General features: G+C 38.4%; 1 protein-coding gene across 1 annotated transcript in view; it reads right to left on the bottom strand.

Moving 5' to 3' along the window:
• Positions 1-18,122, bottom strand: part of ABCC4 (ATP-binding cassette, sub-family C (CFTR/MRP), member 4) — a gene marked incomplete at its 5' end in the record, with an annotated part of 132,123 nt that extends 114,001 nt beyond the window's left edge. The window contains 8 exons of the mRNA XM_009082521.1: positions 1,085-1,189; positions 2,750-2,999; positions 5,791-5,916; positions 10,032-10,195; positions 11,424-11,513; positions 14,836-15,060; positions 15,697-15,817; positions 18,012-18,122. Coding sequence (XP_009080769.1) covers positions 1,085-1,189; positions 2,750-2,999; positions 5,791-5,916; positions 10,032-10,195; positions 11,424-11,513; positions 14,836-15,060; positions 15,697-15,817; positions 18,012-18,122 — 1,192 coding nt within the window. The remainder of the gene's footprint in view (positions 1-1,084; positions 1,190-2,749; positions 3,000-5,790; positions 5,917-10,031; positions 10,196-11,423; positions 11,514-14,835; positions 15,061-15,696; positions 15,818-18,011) is intronic.
• Positions 18,123-20,518: the final 2,396 nt, after the last annotated feature.

Genomic DNA, 20,518 nt, shown 5'->3' with positions numbered 1-20,518 from the left:
CAGTCATGCTGCCCTGCTTTATGTAATATAAACAGCTCTTGAAAAAAAGTGTTTTATGGGCACATTATGCAACCATTTCCTATAAATTGTTGACAGTGCTATCAAAGCCAGTTTGGGAAGAAAACAAAGATTAAGAAATGCATTACGTTTTGCATTAGAATGTATTCAAAATTAAGACTTTCATATCAATGAATTTTAAAAAATTTGATCAATGTCTCAGAAATATTTCTGTGACAGAGAACTCTGAGAAAGCAGAAGAATAAAGCAATTTTCTGTTGCAGCTGAGTAGCAGTAGTAGGAGATCCTCACGTATGTTTTCACACCTGATCTTCTTTGAGAGACACGTAGGGGAAGAGGGTATAAAAAGGGAAATACATGACATGTCTTATTTGCATTACATTTATAGGCAAAACTCATTTTTAGAGTTTCCAGCATTTGTAATGGACACTGAAGCCTTCCTTGTACAAGGACACTGGGAGGTTGTAATAGCTCCAACAGTTCATCACAAATTGCTGCTTACCATAGGAATTGCAGTTTTAAAACAGAAACAACAGTCAACATCTGCATTTCTTACAGAAAAAAAATGACACAGATTAAATTTAATACTTTTGAATTGTCCCTTTTTCTAGTAATTTTGGCAGGTCTAGTGCATTTTAAGCAGAGAAAAATTTGTAGCTCAACAGTCTCAAAATACACAGTAGCAAATATCTGCTGACTAGTCTCTAAGGCTTTCAAATCTGTTGTGAGAAGTATAGCATGATACTGGTTCTAGACCAATAAGGCCCACCTTACTGTGCCATCTGTCCTTAATTCCAACTGAAGTATCTCAGCCACAATAGAGATATTTTCCCATAGAAATGCAGAGTTTTTAATTTAGTATAATATTCAGAAATAGCTACTTTTAAGACGCACTTGATAGTGTTTTCAGTACTAAGCTATAGAGTTAGCTTAACATACTAAAAGGATTCTCATACACAAAGGATGCAATACAAAACATCAGCACACTATACATAGACACACTGTGGTTTAGATTTCAAATGCCTGTAGCACCAATGTGCTTTACATTTAGTAGAAGTAAATTTACCTTATCCCAATAGCAAGTCAAATCCTCAACATGAAGAATGCTGTTCTCATTACTACTATATAGCTGTGGCTGGAAGTGTGACACCTCATCAAGCATCAGAAAGTTCTGCAATAGAAGAAAAACACAGCATATTGCCTAATGTGAGACTGAGAAAGGAAAAGGAACCCAAGCGCATGTATTCTGAAAGCAGCATACAGAACAACAAGTATGGGGTTGGAAAAAACAACCACAAACTGATCAAGGAATTACATTTCAAAATCAATGCACAACTTCAACACTGTAGCTCTAACTAGCTAGCTTTCTCCCCACCAGAAAACCTTCAAAAGTGCAGATTTCTCTAACGAGCTCCTGCTCAATAAAGAATTCCAGAAACAAATGAACCTTAAGAACCTGTCCTGTATTTTCCTTGAAACACCGACAAGTCTTAAAATTTTTTAACTCCCTCTTCCCATGCAGAAGAGGTAAAACCCTCACTGCTCATCATTCCACTGCTGTGATGGTAAAGCCTTACATTACTTCATTTGAAAGAACAGTAAGGACACAGTAAACTGCCGTCCAGTGTCCCTATTAAGCAATCTTCAAGTGGCAAAAAAGGCTACAGAACGCTATCTCAACTTCTCCCTCCTTTTAAAGTCCAGGGCATTAACAAAACAAAATTGCTTACATCTGCATAACTGATTCATTGCACTTTCACTAACGTACTTCTGCATTATATTCCAGTCAGAGAACCTTTCCTTCAAGTTGCATAAACATGCACTTTGTACCACAGCCACACTTCTAGCACACCTTGTCTGATGCTAGATTAGAAACAGCTCAAACACATTTAAAAAGGAACAAGTTCCAGAGAAAACTTTCAAGGACAACAGTTACCACAATTTTAAGGAAAAAAACCCAGAAAAATTCGATTGCACTTTGAATCACAGAGTAACTAAGACCTTAAGTAAGCTCTAGTAGACAGTACTTTGAAAAAGAGAAGCTCTTGATCTCAGCTAAGTATTTGTTAACTCGTCTCGGCTTCTAACAGTTTGCAGATGTGAGATAGCTGCTGAACACTTACAGAGGGCAGCAACCAAGAGGAAGCAGGAGGATGCCAGGAGCCATGGGTGAACAGGAGTATTGTTATGTGTTAACAAGCACAAAGGTACTGATCAAGCTCCAGCTGGCAGGAGTTGTTTCGGAGAGTGATGAGAAGTGAAGCACTTTAATGCAGCAGTCTGTAGCGCAGAACACATTCTTGTTCTGTTAGTACTAGACATCAGCACTACTGATGTTCATCTTTATTGAATTTGAGTTTTCACTCCAGTATTGAAAGCAATCAGAAGACAAGCTAGGGCTCACACACATCCTCCATGGATAGTGGAGTGTACATGGAATAGCAATCCTACAGCTCCCATCTGCCTGCCTTGTTCTTCAAATCCCAATCCCAACATATCTGTGTATCTGTACACGTTACTCTTACTCCAGAAATGTCTACAACACCCCTTTGCCATGTACACTTTCCTTCTAGATTTCAGTCTGCCCTACAGTGTCTGTCATGTTTTTGCACATGCACACACAGCAACGAGTTCAGTTTTCAAACCAGAAAACTTCCCAGCTGCAAAACTAAAATCAGGCTGCTTTTGTCAAGAAAAGAAATCCACACACCATTCCAATCAACAGCCATACCTTGATTCGCCGGATGCTGATCACTGCCTCGGATACTCTCTCAACAGCAGCAGGGAAGAACAGAGTCACTGTCAGTCTCACTGCACCATACAGGGACACTGCAACAAACACCCGACTTGCAGAGATAACATTGCCAAGTAGTACATAGGCCATGAAAGTCATGAACACTGTTATTTTGCTTCCCACAAAGAAAGAGGCTAAGTTCAGTCCTCGAAGGTAGGAGCTTTTCATAACCATGGAAATCTCCTTCCTAAAAATGCAAAATATAAACAATTACATCAATCTCTCTCATTACTGCTGCCCTCAATAATAGAATGAGGGAAACTCCCTCTCAGGATTTTACTTTCATATCTTTTCTTCTCCCCTTGCACCACTCCACCTCATATCTAAAGAACTGTGAAGAAACCATGTTATATGGCAAATAGCAAAAAAATAAATAAATTTAAAAGGCTTAGAAATTGAGTGGGGAAATATATTGTATTTAATATCTTAGTAGCTATAGAAAATTAATATTTTTCAGAGGCAGAAATCCAAGGTACTATTTTTTTCTGCTTTAGTCAAACTAGTATTTTAATTCAGATTCTAATCTTTAAATATTTCTGTGTTGCATGCAATAGCAAAGAGGAAAACCTTTATACAGAACCCTGTTTAAAGGCCAATCACCCACAGACTCCTCCTTCCAATATCAAAATCCAGAAAAGTTCAGTCACAAAACTCATGATATGACCAACACATATTCTACACTTGATAAAAAGGGCAAGTTCCAAAATATCAAGAGTTTGCCCATGGCCAAAGTATCTGCCATTATTCAGCTGCTGCTCCTCAAGCTGGATCACAGGATTTACAGTATTTCCTTTTATCTAAATCCTTCCCAATTTAGGCCCTGCTTCTGGCTTGTTTTGCTCTAGGAATTCTGGTTCACAATTCAGAAAATACTGATCTGTGAGGCCAATTGTTCTGCCAGTTATTGCCTGAGCCAAATAGTGATTGAAGTACAGCACAGACACATAAGTCTCCCTCCAGCAACTGAAAAGCTGCTGATGCATATGTTCTCAATATCCACTTCAGTTAAATTGCAGTTTCCACTTCTAAATGACTCATCAAGTCCAATCCTCAAAATGTTACTGCACTACCATCCACTACAATGTGGATGCTACCAGGCTTAACTCCTTATTAATATAATCATTTTTCCTTATCAAAAGAGCCATAACAACTTACTCCTTCCACACATACTCTATTTTTGTCTGCTTGAAATAAGATCAAATATAAAATCCTGAAAGGATTCCTAATTTCTCTTTGCAAATATTCTGGCAATTCACAGGGAAAATCTTAATAATATTTATCACCTTCCACATGGAACTATATATGAAGATTAGAAACTCAAGTTGTGATTATACAATTTGAAGTAAATTAAGCCCTCACTTAATGAAGAGAAGGATGCAGGATGCGCCACTGGAAAACTAGTTAAGCAACTTTCCCACTATACTTGCCAAATTGGCTGAACTAACAGACTTTCAAAGACTTATTTTTTCAGCTTAAGGGTTCATAATCTCTGATCTCCTCCAGAGTACAGAGAATGAACAATTGTATGTAAACTATTTGAATTGGGTCTAATTCAATTACTTCTACAACCCTGGATGAAACTCTTTTCCCACCCTTTAATAATCCTTAATAATCCTCTCATTATCTGTGGATAATCGGCAAGTATTTTGTGCTACTCTCCACAAATATCAGATAAATTACAGCCTACCCACAGGCTGCATATAATATACTGCACTGCCTTGAGGCATGAGGTTACATAAAACGAAACTAATAGGGACAGACACAGGAAAAAAGAGCAACAGAGAAATTCAGATGTCATCTTAGCAATTAACTGTGGAAATATTGGGCAATAAATCACCTGGCTAAATTTAAGACTTTTAACTACAGTTTTCCACAGCACAATTAAAGAAAAGAAAGAAGGTTCAACACTGCGTTCTAGAAGAGCTTATTTCTCTCCATCATTAAAAATGGAAGCCTCTAATTCTAATGAGGTGTTGAATTTGGAAATCTGAAGTTTAGTGATGTGAATACACCCACTGAGGAAGGTTTCAATAAAGAAATATTCCTCTCTGGCTCCATGCAAGGCAGCAAAGCTTTTCATCAATCATGAACATTCAATCAGCACAGGATCCTATAACCCAATGGAGGAAAGGATTATGTACATGGGAAGAAACATGTTGGGGAACATTTGAAAGTTTGCAAGCCTGCACATGGGTATAAAGGAAGAAGTATTCCTTTAAAGAAAAGGAACTCCAAATAAAACAAAGGACAAAAACCCACAACTTTCTACTCATGTGCTGGAGAGGGACAACATGAAAATCAAATTATGAGAAATATGCAACCAGTTATCCGTTAGCACTGAATGCTCCTACAGTGTCAAGTAAAAGGGCAAATACTGATTGAAAAATCAAATTTATTAATGTGTTTTAATCTGAGCTGATGGTCTTATGAAATGTCTTAGGACACCAAACTCAGCTGGCCTTGCCAGTTGCACCAGGGAATTTCTGATCTGCTGTCTTACTGCCCTCCACCTTTCCTGGATGGCTTGATCAATATTTAAAACTTGGAAAGGGAGCAGAGTACTACATGAGGATGCCACAATTTAACAAAGAAGGTCACATTTAACATATTTCTGAAAAGGGAAATGTCTGCTTATAGGTTCCTTGCTACCAGTTTACAGAACTGTGAGGATGAAATTGTTGAATTACCACTACTACAGATTATTAGTTGCTGTTCTTAAACACAACTGCAAAGGAAGCATAAAAAAGCCAGAATTTATATATGTCAAAGTTCGGAGTTATTTTTCTTTTTTAATCCCCTTAGGATGCATTTTCCTCCTCTCCTGCTATAGAAAGTTTAAAAAAAAAAAAAGCAAAACAGAAAAGCCAAAGAAGTGCAAGTAAGCTGCATTTTAAAGTACAAAATAATGTGTTTATTCACATGCAAAAACATGGAAACTGACAGTGGTCATATACCAAGCTGTATCTTTCCAGGATTACCTTCTTAAACCATTCACAAGTTCGGCAAACGATTTTTCCCAAGCATACATCTTTATTATCTTCATACCACTTATCACTTCATTCATGGTCCTAATCCTGACATCTGTTAAGGCAGCTGTCTTGCTTCTGTAAATAGCACAAAGGAAAAATTCTGAGGTCCTCAAAAGAAGACAATTCACAATCACTTAACATATTCATATTAACAGTTTTTGCTTTGACTTGTAAAGAGGACTCACAAAATTGTATTTGCATTAAAGGGTCTTCCTCAAGCAGTATGTTAAAGTTTACACACAGCAGACAGACTTGGTATGCCTGTATTCCTGGTATCATCTGTTCTCAGGGAACTGTGATTCAATGATGAGAATTATAGCCCAATTTGTGCAAACACATGGTATTGCATAAACAACTTATCTGGGTACCAAAAAAAGCCTCAAATGAAAACATTTTTAACTACTAAATTTAGAACTAAACAAAAGTCAGATAATTACTTTAAATAAGAAGATTTCCAAATGCCAAAACAACACCCTTCTCATAAGTCTCTTTTAAGGCTGTTACAGAAATTGGCCTCATTTATGTCTTTTTAGGATTAACTGTAGTTGAAGCAGAGATTACTTAGTCCATGAGCTATAATTTATTAGAGATAATCTAGATATGGTTTTGCTTTACAAATAAGTATTACTTAAGCATTAATTGTCATCAAGACTAATGTAAATATGTCTGTTTTAGTCCTATTTGCACTGATGAACAAACTGGAATATATAATTAAATAATAAACTCACAGTTTTAATTAGCAAAAAAGCATTGAAAGTTAAAAGCCACAAAATGAATGTATAAATCATGGTAATAGAGCCTATTACAATTCTGAATTCATTCATGTAGACAAACATACTTTGCACATACTGAGCTGTGGTAGGCCTTATTTTGATAAAACACACCTTTACCTGCTAAACTACCTTTTTTTTTTTCAGAAACCAATGAAAGTTAAGATAATCAAATCTCTTTAGAAGGTGCGACTGGGCTTTATCAGCCTAACCTGCCCCCTCTAAGATTTCTCTGATGTTCTGGAAGAAATACCCATGTTTAAAGAACTTAAGTAGAAAGAATTTCAAGCACCTACTCATCATTATGAAAAAAACTTCTCAGCACCAGCGTTCCATAAATGTTAGGATGGCTGAAGCAGGGTATTAAAAATATTTATACAACAAAACTGACAAAAGGAATGTAGAAACTTGGCCCTAATACCATCAAGGCTTCTTATTAACACCAAGGAAGATAACTTAGCCTAAACCAACTGTACTCACGTGGAACAAGATTATCTTTGCTACTTCCTCTGCTCCTTTTTCAGAAAGAAACAGTAAAAGAAAAACAACTCTTCAAAGAATGTAAAAGCTCATAATTTCTTCCCCATACTCAGACTATCACAATAAAAGGCAAAATTTAGCATGTGTTGTTCATGTCTCTGCAGCAGCAATCTTTTGAAAGTCACCTAACCTCTAGGCTCGGTCTCCAGGTAACAGAAGGTTGAAGATGATTCAAAATAATAAAGCTAACGGAGGTTTCTTTTTTAATTGGTGTCAATCACAAAGGCTCTAATTCCCATAAACCACTTTTTCGGTTTTCCTGATGAAATGTTATCATAGTAACCATCCTCTTTCAAATTGCTTTAAAATGTTCAAGAGGTGCAGGGGGTTATGTGCTATTTTACTTTAATTTTTTTTTTAAAGTTTCACTCCCCTACATTGCAATAAGCGTATTTTGTACATACATACCAGAAGCCACAGGCTCAGTGGTATTATAAAACAGCTTCAAGTACACAGACATCCAGTCCATTGATGGTAACTTACAGCAGAGGAAGATATGTCTCCAGTTTTAAAAATATTAAGTTCAGAGTACGTGAAGATCAGTCTGACTGGGAAACATGCTTACACAGCATGTTAAGAGTGCAACAGGAAAGGACCTGAAAATGCTTCCCGTGTCTGAGAAGTCACCTCTATAATACTATTAACTATTCTAAATTAAGCAAGCTGCAGAATTCCTTTTTGTTTTCATGAAGCATATTTGGTGGGTTTTAATCATGTCTGACACAACAGTTACACACAGCTATCTTAAAAAATTCAAGGGGCTTTAAATGAGAATATTACAGTTGCATGGCTAAGCAGTGAAAGGGCTCTTGTGAATAAATATATGTAAAGTGGTCGTCAGTCCAGTAATTGAACTATTTCTCAAATAATGTTAGGTCACGTGTTTGCAAAATTCTAGTATTTCTGCAAGTAAAAGCAATCCTGCGTAATACAGTGTATACCATTCCATAGGATACCAAGGCCACTTCTGCAAACTTCTACAGAACTGAACCTAATTCCTTCATCATAAACTGGTGCACACATGTATTTACAAGACTGAGTCAGAAGTACAATGCTAAATAATAGTGCAAATTAGCTGCCACACCAAGCGTGCCTGGATTTTAGCAAAAGCTTTAATCCTTAAATTACTTCTTCCTAGGCTGATTTCCTTAAAGCCATGCAGAATCCCAGCAATTGCCATGTGAACACACCCATCACTACAGAGCTGAAATCTATGCCAGTTTTACCATTAACTCCTTCTGTTCACTACACATTCCTGTTCACAGATACAAAGATCTGTGCACATGGAAACAAGCGAAAGTTCTTCTGGTTAACAAATTCTTTCACTTGCATTGCATCCAAACAAGTGGCTGTTAATGAATGGGTAAAAAACTCCAAGCAACATTACATCGCCACTGAATAATTTATAAAACACATACCTCCAAGAATGGCATTTCTGTCACCTTCTTGCCTGACCCTGTACAAATCCCTTAATCTCTTTATGCCTCAGTTTCCCATCTGCTAAATGGGAATATTAATGCTTACCACAGGATAGGCCACTAGCCAAGCACGAACTATTTTAATTATTGACTCAAACTTCAAAACCTCAAAAACTTAAGAGCTAAAAAAACCCAACAGTGAAGTAGCTTGATATTCATGCAGCCATATTGCACATGCAGTGAAAATGCACATCTGAGAATACATTGCAAGTGTTCTACAAACAAGTTTTATCATAAGAAACCCATAGGAATTTGACAGAGGACACTGAATGTCTCATTATTTGAGAAGCAGCACATGAGCAGTATTTGAGAAACAGCACACGAACATAATGACTGAAGACTACCACACTGGCCACAAATAGAAGGAAGCCTACAAGGTGGTCTCATCTTTTAATTCTCAGCCCTCTCTTCACACCTAGCCATGCGACGGCAATGCCAGACTCAGTATGTCTGGAAAACTTGCCTTGAAAAACAAGTTGAAAATAATAGTAACTCACTAAAAGACGTTTTACTTACCCAAAGAGCTAGAAGGAGCCCATTCACTCCACGTATAAACACAATGAAGACATGTAACGCTCTTAAGCATACATGTATGCAGTAAAGCAACATAAAAATATTTCCATTTTGATACAAAATCCACATATAAATTCAGGATGTAAGCAGAGCATGATTAATTACACAAGAAACAGGTAACTTGGAAGTGAAAACTTGCCTCAACAGTCACATCTTAGGCAAGCCCTTTTTTTTTTTACTTAGGAATAACTCACAGTAAAACAAAAGTTGTCTGACAATGGAAAATTACTGCAAACTTGTATTTTCACAGCCTAGAACCTAACAATTGGAAACCTCATAGCTGGCATCAAAATCACCATCATAAATTTTTTCTTCCGTTCCGTCTCAGTTACTTCCCCTTATTGCTCCCTGCATCTGTTATGGAGGAGAGAAAGATCTTTGAACACGAGGCTTTCAGAGCTTTCTGTTCCAACTCTTGCAACACCTCAGTAAGTCAAACTTAGGGACTGGTTACTACAAAGGCAATACTGTCAGCCCTGCTCCAAGTCTCACTGCAGGAAGGCAAAGCCCACAGAGTTACACAATTCTGCGCCAAGATCTACAGCAAGGTAGCTACAGAAATAGTCCTTAATAACTTTCAATGGACTGGACAGCTAACGAGCAGCAGTTATTTTCAGCATGTTTGAAAGACAGACCACTTCAAGTCCCTAAAGAGAAATTCAGACATCTCACATTAGCAACTACAAAAAACATGGGCAAAGACAAAAGACAATGCTAAAAACATCACCAGACACAAGTTGATCTCGGAGCAATACTCCACCTTTACCTAGTACGCACATTTTAAAACCTAGGACAGAAAATACCTACAACCCAACATGTGTGGCCTTACCTGAGGGAAGAAAAAAGCCTCCCAATGCAGGTTTGGACAGGAAGAAGAATAATCAGAACTGCCATTCCTGCAAGACATGATGGGCCTATTTCCCTCCAGAGAAGTACTGTTACTGCTACAGCTTGCACTGGTCCAGCCCACAAGAAGTGCAAGAAAATTGTTACCTAGGCAAACAGTTAAGAATTAAAAATTAGTTTTTGGTCTCAGTTAAGAAATTAAACCCTAGTAACACTGAGAACACGCTTCTGGGTGTGGCAAGTACTGAACCATACAGCGAGAATTCTGTACCAGGTCCAGAGACCTAAATGTATGCAGAGGTCTACAGAAAGCAAGCAAATGACCACACTGATTTTATGTTCATGCACCAGCATTTCTCTGAGCTTAGCAAAACAGCAGGAAAATATTCAAAGGGGCAGGAAAAGTATATGCTTTCCTCCCATATTTTAGGAGTATATATCTCTTCCTATGATGCCATCCAGTGGAATCTTGACAGGCTTGAGAGGTGAAACCATGAGAACCTCATGAAGTCCAACAAGGCCAAGTGTAAGGTCCTGCACCTGGGTCAGGGTAATTCCAAGAACAAATACAGGCTGGGCAGAAAATAAATTGAGACCAGACCTGGGGAGGAGGACTTGAGGTATTGGTGGGTGAGAAGCTCAATATGAGCCAGTAATGTGCACTTGCTGCTCAGAAAAAGGACATGTCCTGGGCTGCATCAGAGGAAATGTGAACAGCAGGTCAAGAGAGGTGATTCTCCCCATGTGGAGTACTGCATTTAGCTTTGTGATCCCTAACATAAGAATGACATGGACCTGCTGGAACAAGTAGGGCCACAAAGATAATCACAGAGTCCTGGAGCACCTCTCCTGTGAAGACAGGCTGAGAGAGTTGGGGTTATTCAGCCTGGAGAAGAGAAGGCTCTGCAGAGACCTTACAAGAACCTTCCAGTAGCTAAAGGGAGACTGCAGTAAAACTGAAAAGGGACTTTTTAGAAGGGCATGTAGTGACAGGACAAGGGGGAATGGCTTTAAACTCAAAAAGAGCAGGTTTAGATTAGATATTAGGAAGAAGTTCTTTACTATGAGAGTGGTGAGGCACTGGCACAGGTTGCCCAGAGAAGCTGTGGGTACACCATGCCTAGAAGTATTCAAGGCCAGGCCGGATGGGGCTTTGAGCAACCTGGTCTAGTGGAAAGTGACCCTGCCTATGGCAGCAGGGCTGTACCTAGATGATCTTTAAGGTCCCAACCCAACCCAAAACATTCTATGTTCAAGAAACAACTAGTAGAAATGTTCATTAGAAACATTTAACCACCAGTTGTGAACAAAAATCTCTTAATTCAAACCCCCACAATTTTTTCAGCTCCTTGGAAAGATCTGAAATACTTCTTACCTGATCAAATTTGTTCACATCATTTGACAGCAGATTTACTATTTGACCGGTAGTAGTTTTTGCCATAGCAAGATTACTGAGACGAAGTGCCTAAAAAAGTCAGAACAGCCTCAAATCGTCACATCTTAGAGAGCACAGTACACCTATACACAGAAGACTCAATGCACAATACAATACCAGGGCAAAAGCTGAACGCATGTCTCAGTTCTTGCCTGAGAGTACCAAGGCATAGTAAGAACCTTAGATAAAATGCAGGTGAAGTTAAATATTCTGAACAAAGTCCTGAAGAAAAAAGCATTATAAGAAATTTTAAGGAAGGACTGTGAAAACTGAAGTGCCATAGCTATCTTCATGTCTGAAGTGATTAAAAATGGAAAAATACCAACATAGCAAGTCACTAAAACTAAGCAAAAGAGTGCAATTTTTTGTATGCATTGTTCTCCCCCTCATTATGAGCATCTGTACAAAACAGGAACAGAAAACTCCACCTGAAGGCCAATTGCAAGAATTCTGTTTTGAATGAGGTATCTGACAGAAGACAAAATACCCCAAGTTATTCATTTTACACTATCAGTTCTTGCTAACACTGCAAACCGTGCTTCCTGTCTTTGCTAATTAGTTACCATCCCTTTACAAATTAGCATTTCCCTTGTTAATAACTCTCATAAAATAACATTTCTGAATTATATGAAATGAAGTTTAGCACATACTATGAAAAACAAGTAAACATCAAATGTTTTTGTAGGTTAATAAGTACATTAATCTGTAGCAAATAGTATGTGTTCATAAAAAAGTATGTTTCTGAAAAAAAGCACATCTGGAAATACGCAGTCTGAACATTACTGCAAAGACTCAAGGTGAAATTGCTCAAAAATACAGGTAACAGACCTTGCTTTCTTCTACACAAAAGAAAGAAAACACAGGTTTGCAGCACGAGTTAAAAAATATTCAAAACATGATACATGTTTTCCTGTACAGAAATAGTTCACTATTATTATGTGATTCTGTGATCTTAGTGTTTTAACCACTCCTCATCCCAAATAGTTTATTCAAAACCACAATAAAAAGGAGAATTGACCACAGCATAATATAACTGTTTCAGTCAACTCCTGATACCTTTTTGGCTGCTTTCTATCTCAACCAACCAGTCCACAGCTTAAATTGCTTTAGTGTTTATTCTGAACCCCAAAGAATTTCTAAAAGTTAAGTCTTAAAAATAAAAACCAACAAAACCACCTTCTGATAAGTAGCCTTTCATCTTAAAACAAAAGATTGTGAGTCATGAGACTGGTTCAGTATTTGTTGCAAGCTTCCTATGTGCATCTCTAATACTTCTTACTGATGACAAAATATCTTGAGAGTTTGAATACAGGATTTTAACTTTCCAGGAAATTAAAAAGGGTCTAAACCCTAAGAATTACAAGCATCTCAAGTTCCCCACTAAGAATCCTCTTTTATTCAACCTATCTATTCCTGCAAATCAAAGATTTTATTTACTACACCAATTAATGAACTAGACAAAAGTGCTGGCAAATTAATCCAAGGTTTTTGAAAAACCTTTATGAAGATAAAGTATGACCTATCCATAAGCTGCAGAAAATGAAGACAAATTATGAGAAAGGTTTATCAATGTTCCGCTGTGACCTCAGCCTTCACCCTTCACCGTAAGTAAACATTCATGAGTTGAGGGGAGATGAATTTTTCATTTAATCCCATCTCTAGAAATAAGGGTGCACGTTACAAACATTTCTTTCCAAGCTTGTAAGATAGTAGCAACACGGCAACAAACATTGCTATAGACATTTTTCATGAATTTCAAACTGTGTTTAGTAAATTAATCCCTTAGAGAGATGTTTATGCACAAGAAAGCAGTGTGCCACATTAGAGCCAAGTTCCCAGAGGATCATTTCCAAGGTATCAGAAGAGGGAGGCGAATAAACACAGGTCTTAAAAGCAATCACCACTTACACAATCAGGACATTTTTGTTCTCCTCACTTTACTGCTTTGCCCAAAACCTTCACATGACCTATACCAGTAGTACAAGTGTTTGTCCTAAGCGGATGGTACCTATATTTAATGGTTAAAATAACATGGATTTCTTTACATTCCAAAGAAACTTTACAGTCCTGATCCTTCAAGTAAACCTCTTTGCTGAGAACTAAACTTCTTTGCAGGTCACTATTCTAGCAGCACTAAAGTTAGAAAGATAGGGCATTTCCCTTTTCAGCATTCTCAGCAGAGATTTCCTGCTTGGAAGCAGAGACACACACAATGGTTTGGGTATTGCCAAAAGCTTCAGAAGAGGGGGGAAGACATTCACAACTTGGTTGCTTGCTCCCCAGAGCACACCAAGGAGAGCATTTCATCCTGGATGTCACTCAAATCCTTCCTGTAGGTAGGGCTCATAACTTCCCTTGTTCCACTTTCCCTCTAAGAGCAGCCTCAACTCTATCTGTAGATGAGGGAGTACAGCTATTTTTTGGTCAGGACACACAGCAAAGAAACCACAGTCCACTGAGCATTCATCCCTTCTCACACTTCATTGGTTTTAATGGAAGAATGCAGCACTTCCACAGTAAAGCCAGTAAATGACACTAAAAAACAGCTCTACTCTGCCTTCAGAATTCAGCCTGATTCTGAGCCACGTCTCTTCTGCCTGCTCCTCTCTCTCTTTCACCCCAAAGAGCAGGGATACTAAAGGTGAAGATGCCAAGCATCCCTGCTAGCCTGGAGGGGAAGTAATAGTTCTGCAGAACTACTGCCACTCCCTGAGCCAACCCGATGGATGTCCCACGGGATTGGGGCAGCCTCTGATCTGCAAAGGAGGCAACTTACTAGTTCTACAGCACCGCTGGAATAAAATATAAATAAATCCCAGCATTAACCACAACAAGGCTGGGAGGGAAACTGGATAGTGAAGCAATTCCCAAGTGGCTGAGAGTGCTAAAGCAGATGGTGACATCCAAGCATAACATTCTCCCCGGGGATGAAACTGCAAGGCTGAGTAACTGCTACCATTCCCTGGGAGCTCTGCCTCTCTTGCTGTATGCTGACACCTCTTACAGCTCCAGCACACGACCCTTCCACACCAGCATGACCCTTCCTCTCTGACAGCACTAGCAGGCAAAAAACAGCAGACTGGTTTTTGCCCCCTAGACTTCAGGGCTATTTAACTCATCACCTTCACTAGCAGGACTGAAGATGTCATTCCGACACCACGTTACCAGAGAGAGCAAAGGCACATACATACATACATATAAGATTTGACACGTGTTAGCACGCATTATGCTTCTACAAATGAGTAACTTCAACAGAATTGCAAGCAGGATCATAATAAATCACTGCATTTCTAAACTCCCCCAATGATTTAGCTGCCAAACACCAAATATACCTCTAAAGAGGTTTGCTTACCTTCCGATAAATCATATGACACATAGCTACCCTCAGCTTCATGCCAGCCCGCTGTACATGATAGAAGTATAAGTGGTGCATTATAGCTAGAATCAGAGTGCACACAGACAGAGCAGCTGCGTAGCAGTATGCAAAATTCAAATCTACCTCATTTGAGGAATCATAGTTTTCAAAATAATTAATAATATTTCCCAAAAAAATTGGCTGAATTATTTTGAGGGTTTCCTGAAAGAAAAAGAAGGAGAAAAGTATTAATAATTTCATATCATACCATACCACCCAAGTTTGTAACCAGGCAAACAAAAGCCAAGTACTGCCACAAGTCACATCCCTTATTATTCTGCCTTTATTGTGTTCTAAAATGTCAAGCCAATTTTTATCAACACATAATCCAAAAGAAATATGTTCCACATTATAATTTAGTTGAAACTCTTGAGAACTCTCTCAATTACCAAAAAACCTTTGATGCTACAAAAATTGCATGAGTATGTATTACACTTCCATTTTTAGAGATGACAGTGTGTCATTTACAGCGCCAAAATCCTCTTTCTATTGAGCACCCCACTCAGATACATAAAATACAGTTAAGCCTTGAAAAGCAAGTCAATGGCTTGCAATGTCTCAAAAACACTGAACTGAAATCAGGTCTCTGTTCCACATCCATAATCCCACGATTATGATGCAATTTTCTAGTCTCTATAGGGCTATAGCTCTGTTTTACCTTTCTGAGTACATGAACATTACCACATTCTCTGAACAGTCCAGTATCAAGTCACTAGTCCATAACACACAATCTAAGAAGCCAAGTTTCACATTGCTGTTAGCCAACAAGTAAGTTGCATGACATTTTACACCACTTACCTCAATCATTGTGAAAATTCCAAAAACTAAATAGGACTTCCAGTAACAAAGAATAATGGCTTTTGTTAAATGTGGCGTTGTTCCCCTCTTTTTTGCTTTTTGCACCTCTTTATCCCAGTACCTGACAAACAAAATGCAAACATGTTGGAGGATTGAAATTACAAGGCAATTACCTAGAATAAAATACTTTCAGACTGACAGATTATCATGATCACTTTTATGCAAGTTAACAGACAGCCATGTTTTCTCACTCACTTAAACACCTAGTATTACAGGCCTATTTGCTTTGCTTAAGCACAAACAATTCACCACTGTTGTCTATTTATCGCCCTTGACATATTTGCTGATGAGAAACCCTTTCTTTATTTCTTCTCCTCTCAATTCAGACACTTGCTCATCTTAGTTAAGAGTCTATTATATCATGTCCTGACTATGGACTAAACTGAGCGAGCATGGAGTGTCTTTATTTTCCTCTACCCTCTGTGCTTCCCCAGAAAGGTTGCGAAGTCCAACCCTTTCTCATGTCTGGCCCTTTCTTTTTCTACCACGTGCTTTGACGAGGACAAGCAGATATGGCAGGAGAGCAGAGGGAATCATCTGAAGCAGTTTTGTCACTTAAGACTACACGTTTCTCTGAAGGCAAGGATTACACCAGCAGAGTAGCAAAGACCTTTGCATTGCCACATGTCTGTCCACAAGTAGGACACAAATCTGTTCACATCAAAATCAGAAACAGTAATAACAAGCACGATTTTAACCAGAAAGTTAGCAAATTTCTTAAAACACCCTGTTGTCAGACATGATACTCCCCCGTTCTTCAGAACGCTAAATGTTTTCTGCAAGACTCCCTGACCTTGCTAGTTTGAGGGCTGAAATGAGTCTAAGCTGTGAAAATCAATTATTTTGCAATGAAGCACACAAATTTCAAGCATACAGTATGTATAAGAAAGCAGTATTTTTTAATTTTTACCCTCTTTTTTTATTACAAGGATTACAGAGCTGTCTATATGCTTCAGAATCAGAAATTAAACTGTGTACATTCTGTGTGGTTTATTGGCTCAAGCGAAAAGACTGCTTCCTTTGGTGACTGTTTATGAATTATATCCTCTGCTTCTTGGCCAACTACACTAAAGAAGCAAAAATCACTTTATATAGGGTTTTTAATGCTTTATTTTCTACCATTTCTTGACTCATGAAAAGTGTGTGTTTTTGCTGTGATCATTAGAGTCCACCTTCCTCTACGGCAAGCCCTCAAACTGCTTCAAGACACAACCACAGCATTTGGCAAAGCTCTCCAGCTACAAGGATGTTAAAAGCAGCATTTCTATGAGAGTATCACCAACCCTCTTTCTTCAGTTAACTCATCCAGAGCAGGATGATGTAAGACTTGATCATAACTTTTCATTTCTGGCTTCTTTTTACTTCTTGAGGAGTCTCTCATCCTAATCAAACTATCAGGAAAAGAGATTTGCTCTGCCTCCTGTGTAAAGCGAAGAAACAGCAAGGCTGTACTTTCTTGATACAGAGCCCACCTTTCACTAGGTGACCTCTCTTCCTCTAATTACATTTAACAAAATGTTATCTGAAGGCAAACAACTTCTGTTGTAAAGTTCAAGACAATGTGCATAAACAGTTATTCTTTGAAGATATTTCACTATCAAAATAAAAAGACAGCTCCTCTTGGATGCCTTAACAACATGAACTGGTACACAGTCCATGAAAGAGTATAAAAAATTAAAAACACCTCCTAGATGCAAGCTTTTAGATATCCAAGGTGTTTTATCCACTTTATCAATGAGTGGCATATTTTCAATATGCATTCATTTATACACACACATATTTAATGGGTACACATCTGCCACTTGATTCAGTTTGCACTCAAACCCAAAAACAAAAAAAAACCAATATTTTCCCCAATTTTATACAGCGCAATTAAGTTTCCATAGCTATTTTGTCACAGGCCTGAAGACTCATGTTAATTTACTAAGGGTTAGTGCTCTGAACAGTTGATGAAAAGTCTTCTTTTCCAAGCATTCTACAAAGCGTCAAATTAATTATAAATGACATAATGGAAATACACTAATGCACTTTCATTACATGTAACTTGAGGAAAATCTAAAATGCTTCCACGTTAAACAAGTTCTAAATATTACTCTTAGCTCCTAGTATGTTTTACGTTGTTAAACTTTAAACAACCTATTTTAATTTCAGAATAGAAAGAAGACTCTCACCTTCCCCAGCAGAAATACAACGAAAGCGAGTAATTGTCCCTTCCAACTCAAACTATTCTATAAAGCTGTGATTTTTCTGCTTACCACTGCAAATCCTCTCCAAGCTTCTCTGAGGAATCTTCTGGCAGCACTTTATACATATCATCTTCTTCAAGCTTCCGTTTATGGCCAGTAATAAATAAGGGATTCAACCACCTAGTTCAAATACAAATTATTAATAAACTGATCAGCAGACCAAAAGGGTAATTTCTTTACAGATTAATGTAATTATTTTCCCACTTTCTTTCATTCTCTTCTCCTGAATCAGTCAACATCCACACAGTTTACTGCACTTTTTTCTAAGAATTAAGTCAGCCCCTAATTTACAAATGGGAAAGCATTTAGCGTTTCTCAAAGCTGTTTATGCCCCATAGCATCTTACTCCAAGGCATGCAGACAGCCAATAGAACTCTTCTTAGCCTTAAGGTTAACTGTTTTCTTACAGTTTCCTTATAATCATGGAAAATTAGCATTCCTTTAAATCTTTAGGAAAAAACAGAACTTAATCCAAGTCTTAAAACATTGACAGTTGTAAATACATACAAATACATCAGAACCAGGAGGTCATGGACGGATCTGTTTTGGAAAAAATACTCTTGCACTCACAGCAAGGTGTTTGTCTGATCCCAATTGCCTGTGACAGATCTTAACTGCTGTTTAGTATCTGATATCCAGTTAATCCCCGACTTCTCCAACATAGGTCTTAAAAGAGCACCTGGTGTACTAGGTGAAGTGTATTATTTTCTGAAAGGCCTACATGTGAGAATTCAAAGCTGGAATGGTTTACAATGAGAGCATTTATTTATTCACAACCACAACTGTGGTTATGAATACTCATCAACTAGCTTTACGTTTCTTGCTCAGGCATGTTCCAATTAAATTCTGTATACACTGCTTATAAGAAGTTTGTTGATTAGTTTTAGAGAGGGTGGAGGGGCAGGCTGAACCCTAGAGAGGGATATCAGAGAGTTTCTCCAAAGACAGAACTGTTGCAAAAACTTTTTTCCAAGGCTCCATGGCACAACTGGACACAACAAATGGCATTAATAGTGGGTTTTCTTCACTCCTTAGTATGTTAGCACAGAGTTTTTGTGACTCATTCAAAAATTAAATCTCTATCCTTAAAGTCTTTGATGCCTAACAGCCCTTTTTAAACTCCTGGAGTGAGTACTGAAGATTTATGTGAGCTCTTAAGTCCTCAATGTATGTTAAAGGTACAATTAGGAACAAAATGTACTCATTAGACAAGTCGTTGCTTGGACTGTATGGTCAAATAGCATCAGGGCTCAAATGACTATCACAACTTCCCTACAGCTCCTGACAAAAGTTCTCAAATATCAACTGCTCCAACCAACACAAGACGTCCTGCCTGGTTTGACACAAGGAACCTGCTCCATTGAAACATTTCTTGTCTGGTCTCAGTTCTTGCAGCTGACCTCAGCCAAAAAGCAGGCATGATGCAAATAACCTCAAGGCCACTCAATTTCTGCCTGCTGGATGAGAGAGGCTTTGTTTGCTCCAGGACAGACAGGTATGGGAAAGATCTGGAGGCTCCAGTTGACTCATGAGGCCGATACCAAGTGCTTCTCCTCTTGCAACATCGGTATTGGCCTACACTGCACTCCATGAACAAACCACAAGTATTTTTTCAAACAGAGAGGCTAGAGTAAAAGTTACCTTTCCCAACTCCTCTAGCATGAGAATCAGGGTAATGCAGCCCTTTTGGGAAAATATAGGGATAAATCCTTCTCCCATCTATGGAAATGGTTATGAGATTCCACTAGCTACTGCTGCCAAGGTAGTGAAAACAAAATTGTTTTGACATTTAAAAGGGAACATAAGGAGAATATTTATTACAGATTCACAGAATGGATGAGGTTGTTAGAAGGGACATCTGAAGGTCAGTTAGTCCAAACCCTGTTGCTCAAGCAGGGCCACACAGAGCTGTTTGTCCAGGACAATGTCCAGATGCCTTTTGAAGAACTTCAGGGAGAGAGACTTAATGTCCTCTCTGGGCAGCCTGTGCCAGTGTTCAGTTACCCTAACAGTGAAAAAATGTTTCCTGGTTTTTAACCTTCCACGCTTGTTTGTGCTCACTGCTTCTTGACCTGACACTGGATACCACTTTTAAGAATCTGGCTCTGCCCACTTTGCACCCTCTCCTCAGGTATTTATATGCATTCATGAGATCCCCCTGAACTACTCTCCAGGCTGAACAGTCCCAGCTCTCTCAGCCCTTCCTCACAGGAGAAATGCTCCAAACCCTTCATGATTCTTGAGACCCTTCACTGCCCATGTGTCTCTTGTACTGGGGAGCCCAGAACTGGACTCAGGACTCCAGTTGTGGCCTCATCAGTGCTGAATAGTGCTGAATATCAATGCACAGAGGAAAAAAAAAGACACTTTAGAAATACACTTAAATACACACTTTTAAAAAATAAAACAATGCTCTTAGTGTAACTCTGTACACCACCACTTCTCTGCCTATGCTTTTTGAAACACGGTGAAAAGTCACAAGAGAAGAATAGTGGAGTAACACTACTGTTGAAGGT

Source organism: Acanthisitta chloris, unplaced genomic scaffold (genome assembly GCF_000695815.1).
Source record: "Acanthisitta chloris isolate BGI_N310 unplaced genomic scaffold, ASM69581v1 scaffold14589, whole genome shotgun sequence".
NCBI lineage: Eukaryota > Metazoa > Chordata > Aves > Passeriformes > Acanthisittidae > Acanthisitta > Acanthisitta chloris.
This window is presented reverse-complemented; position numbering and strand designations above follow the sequence as displayed.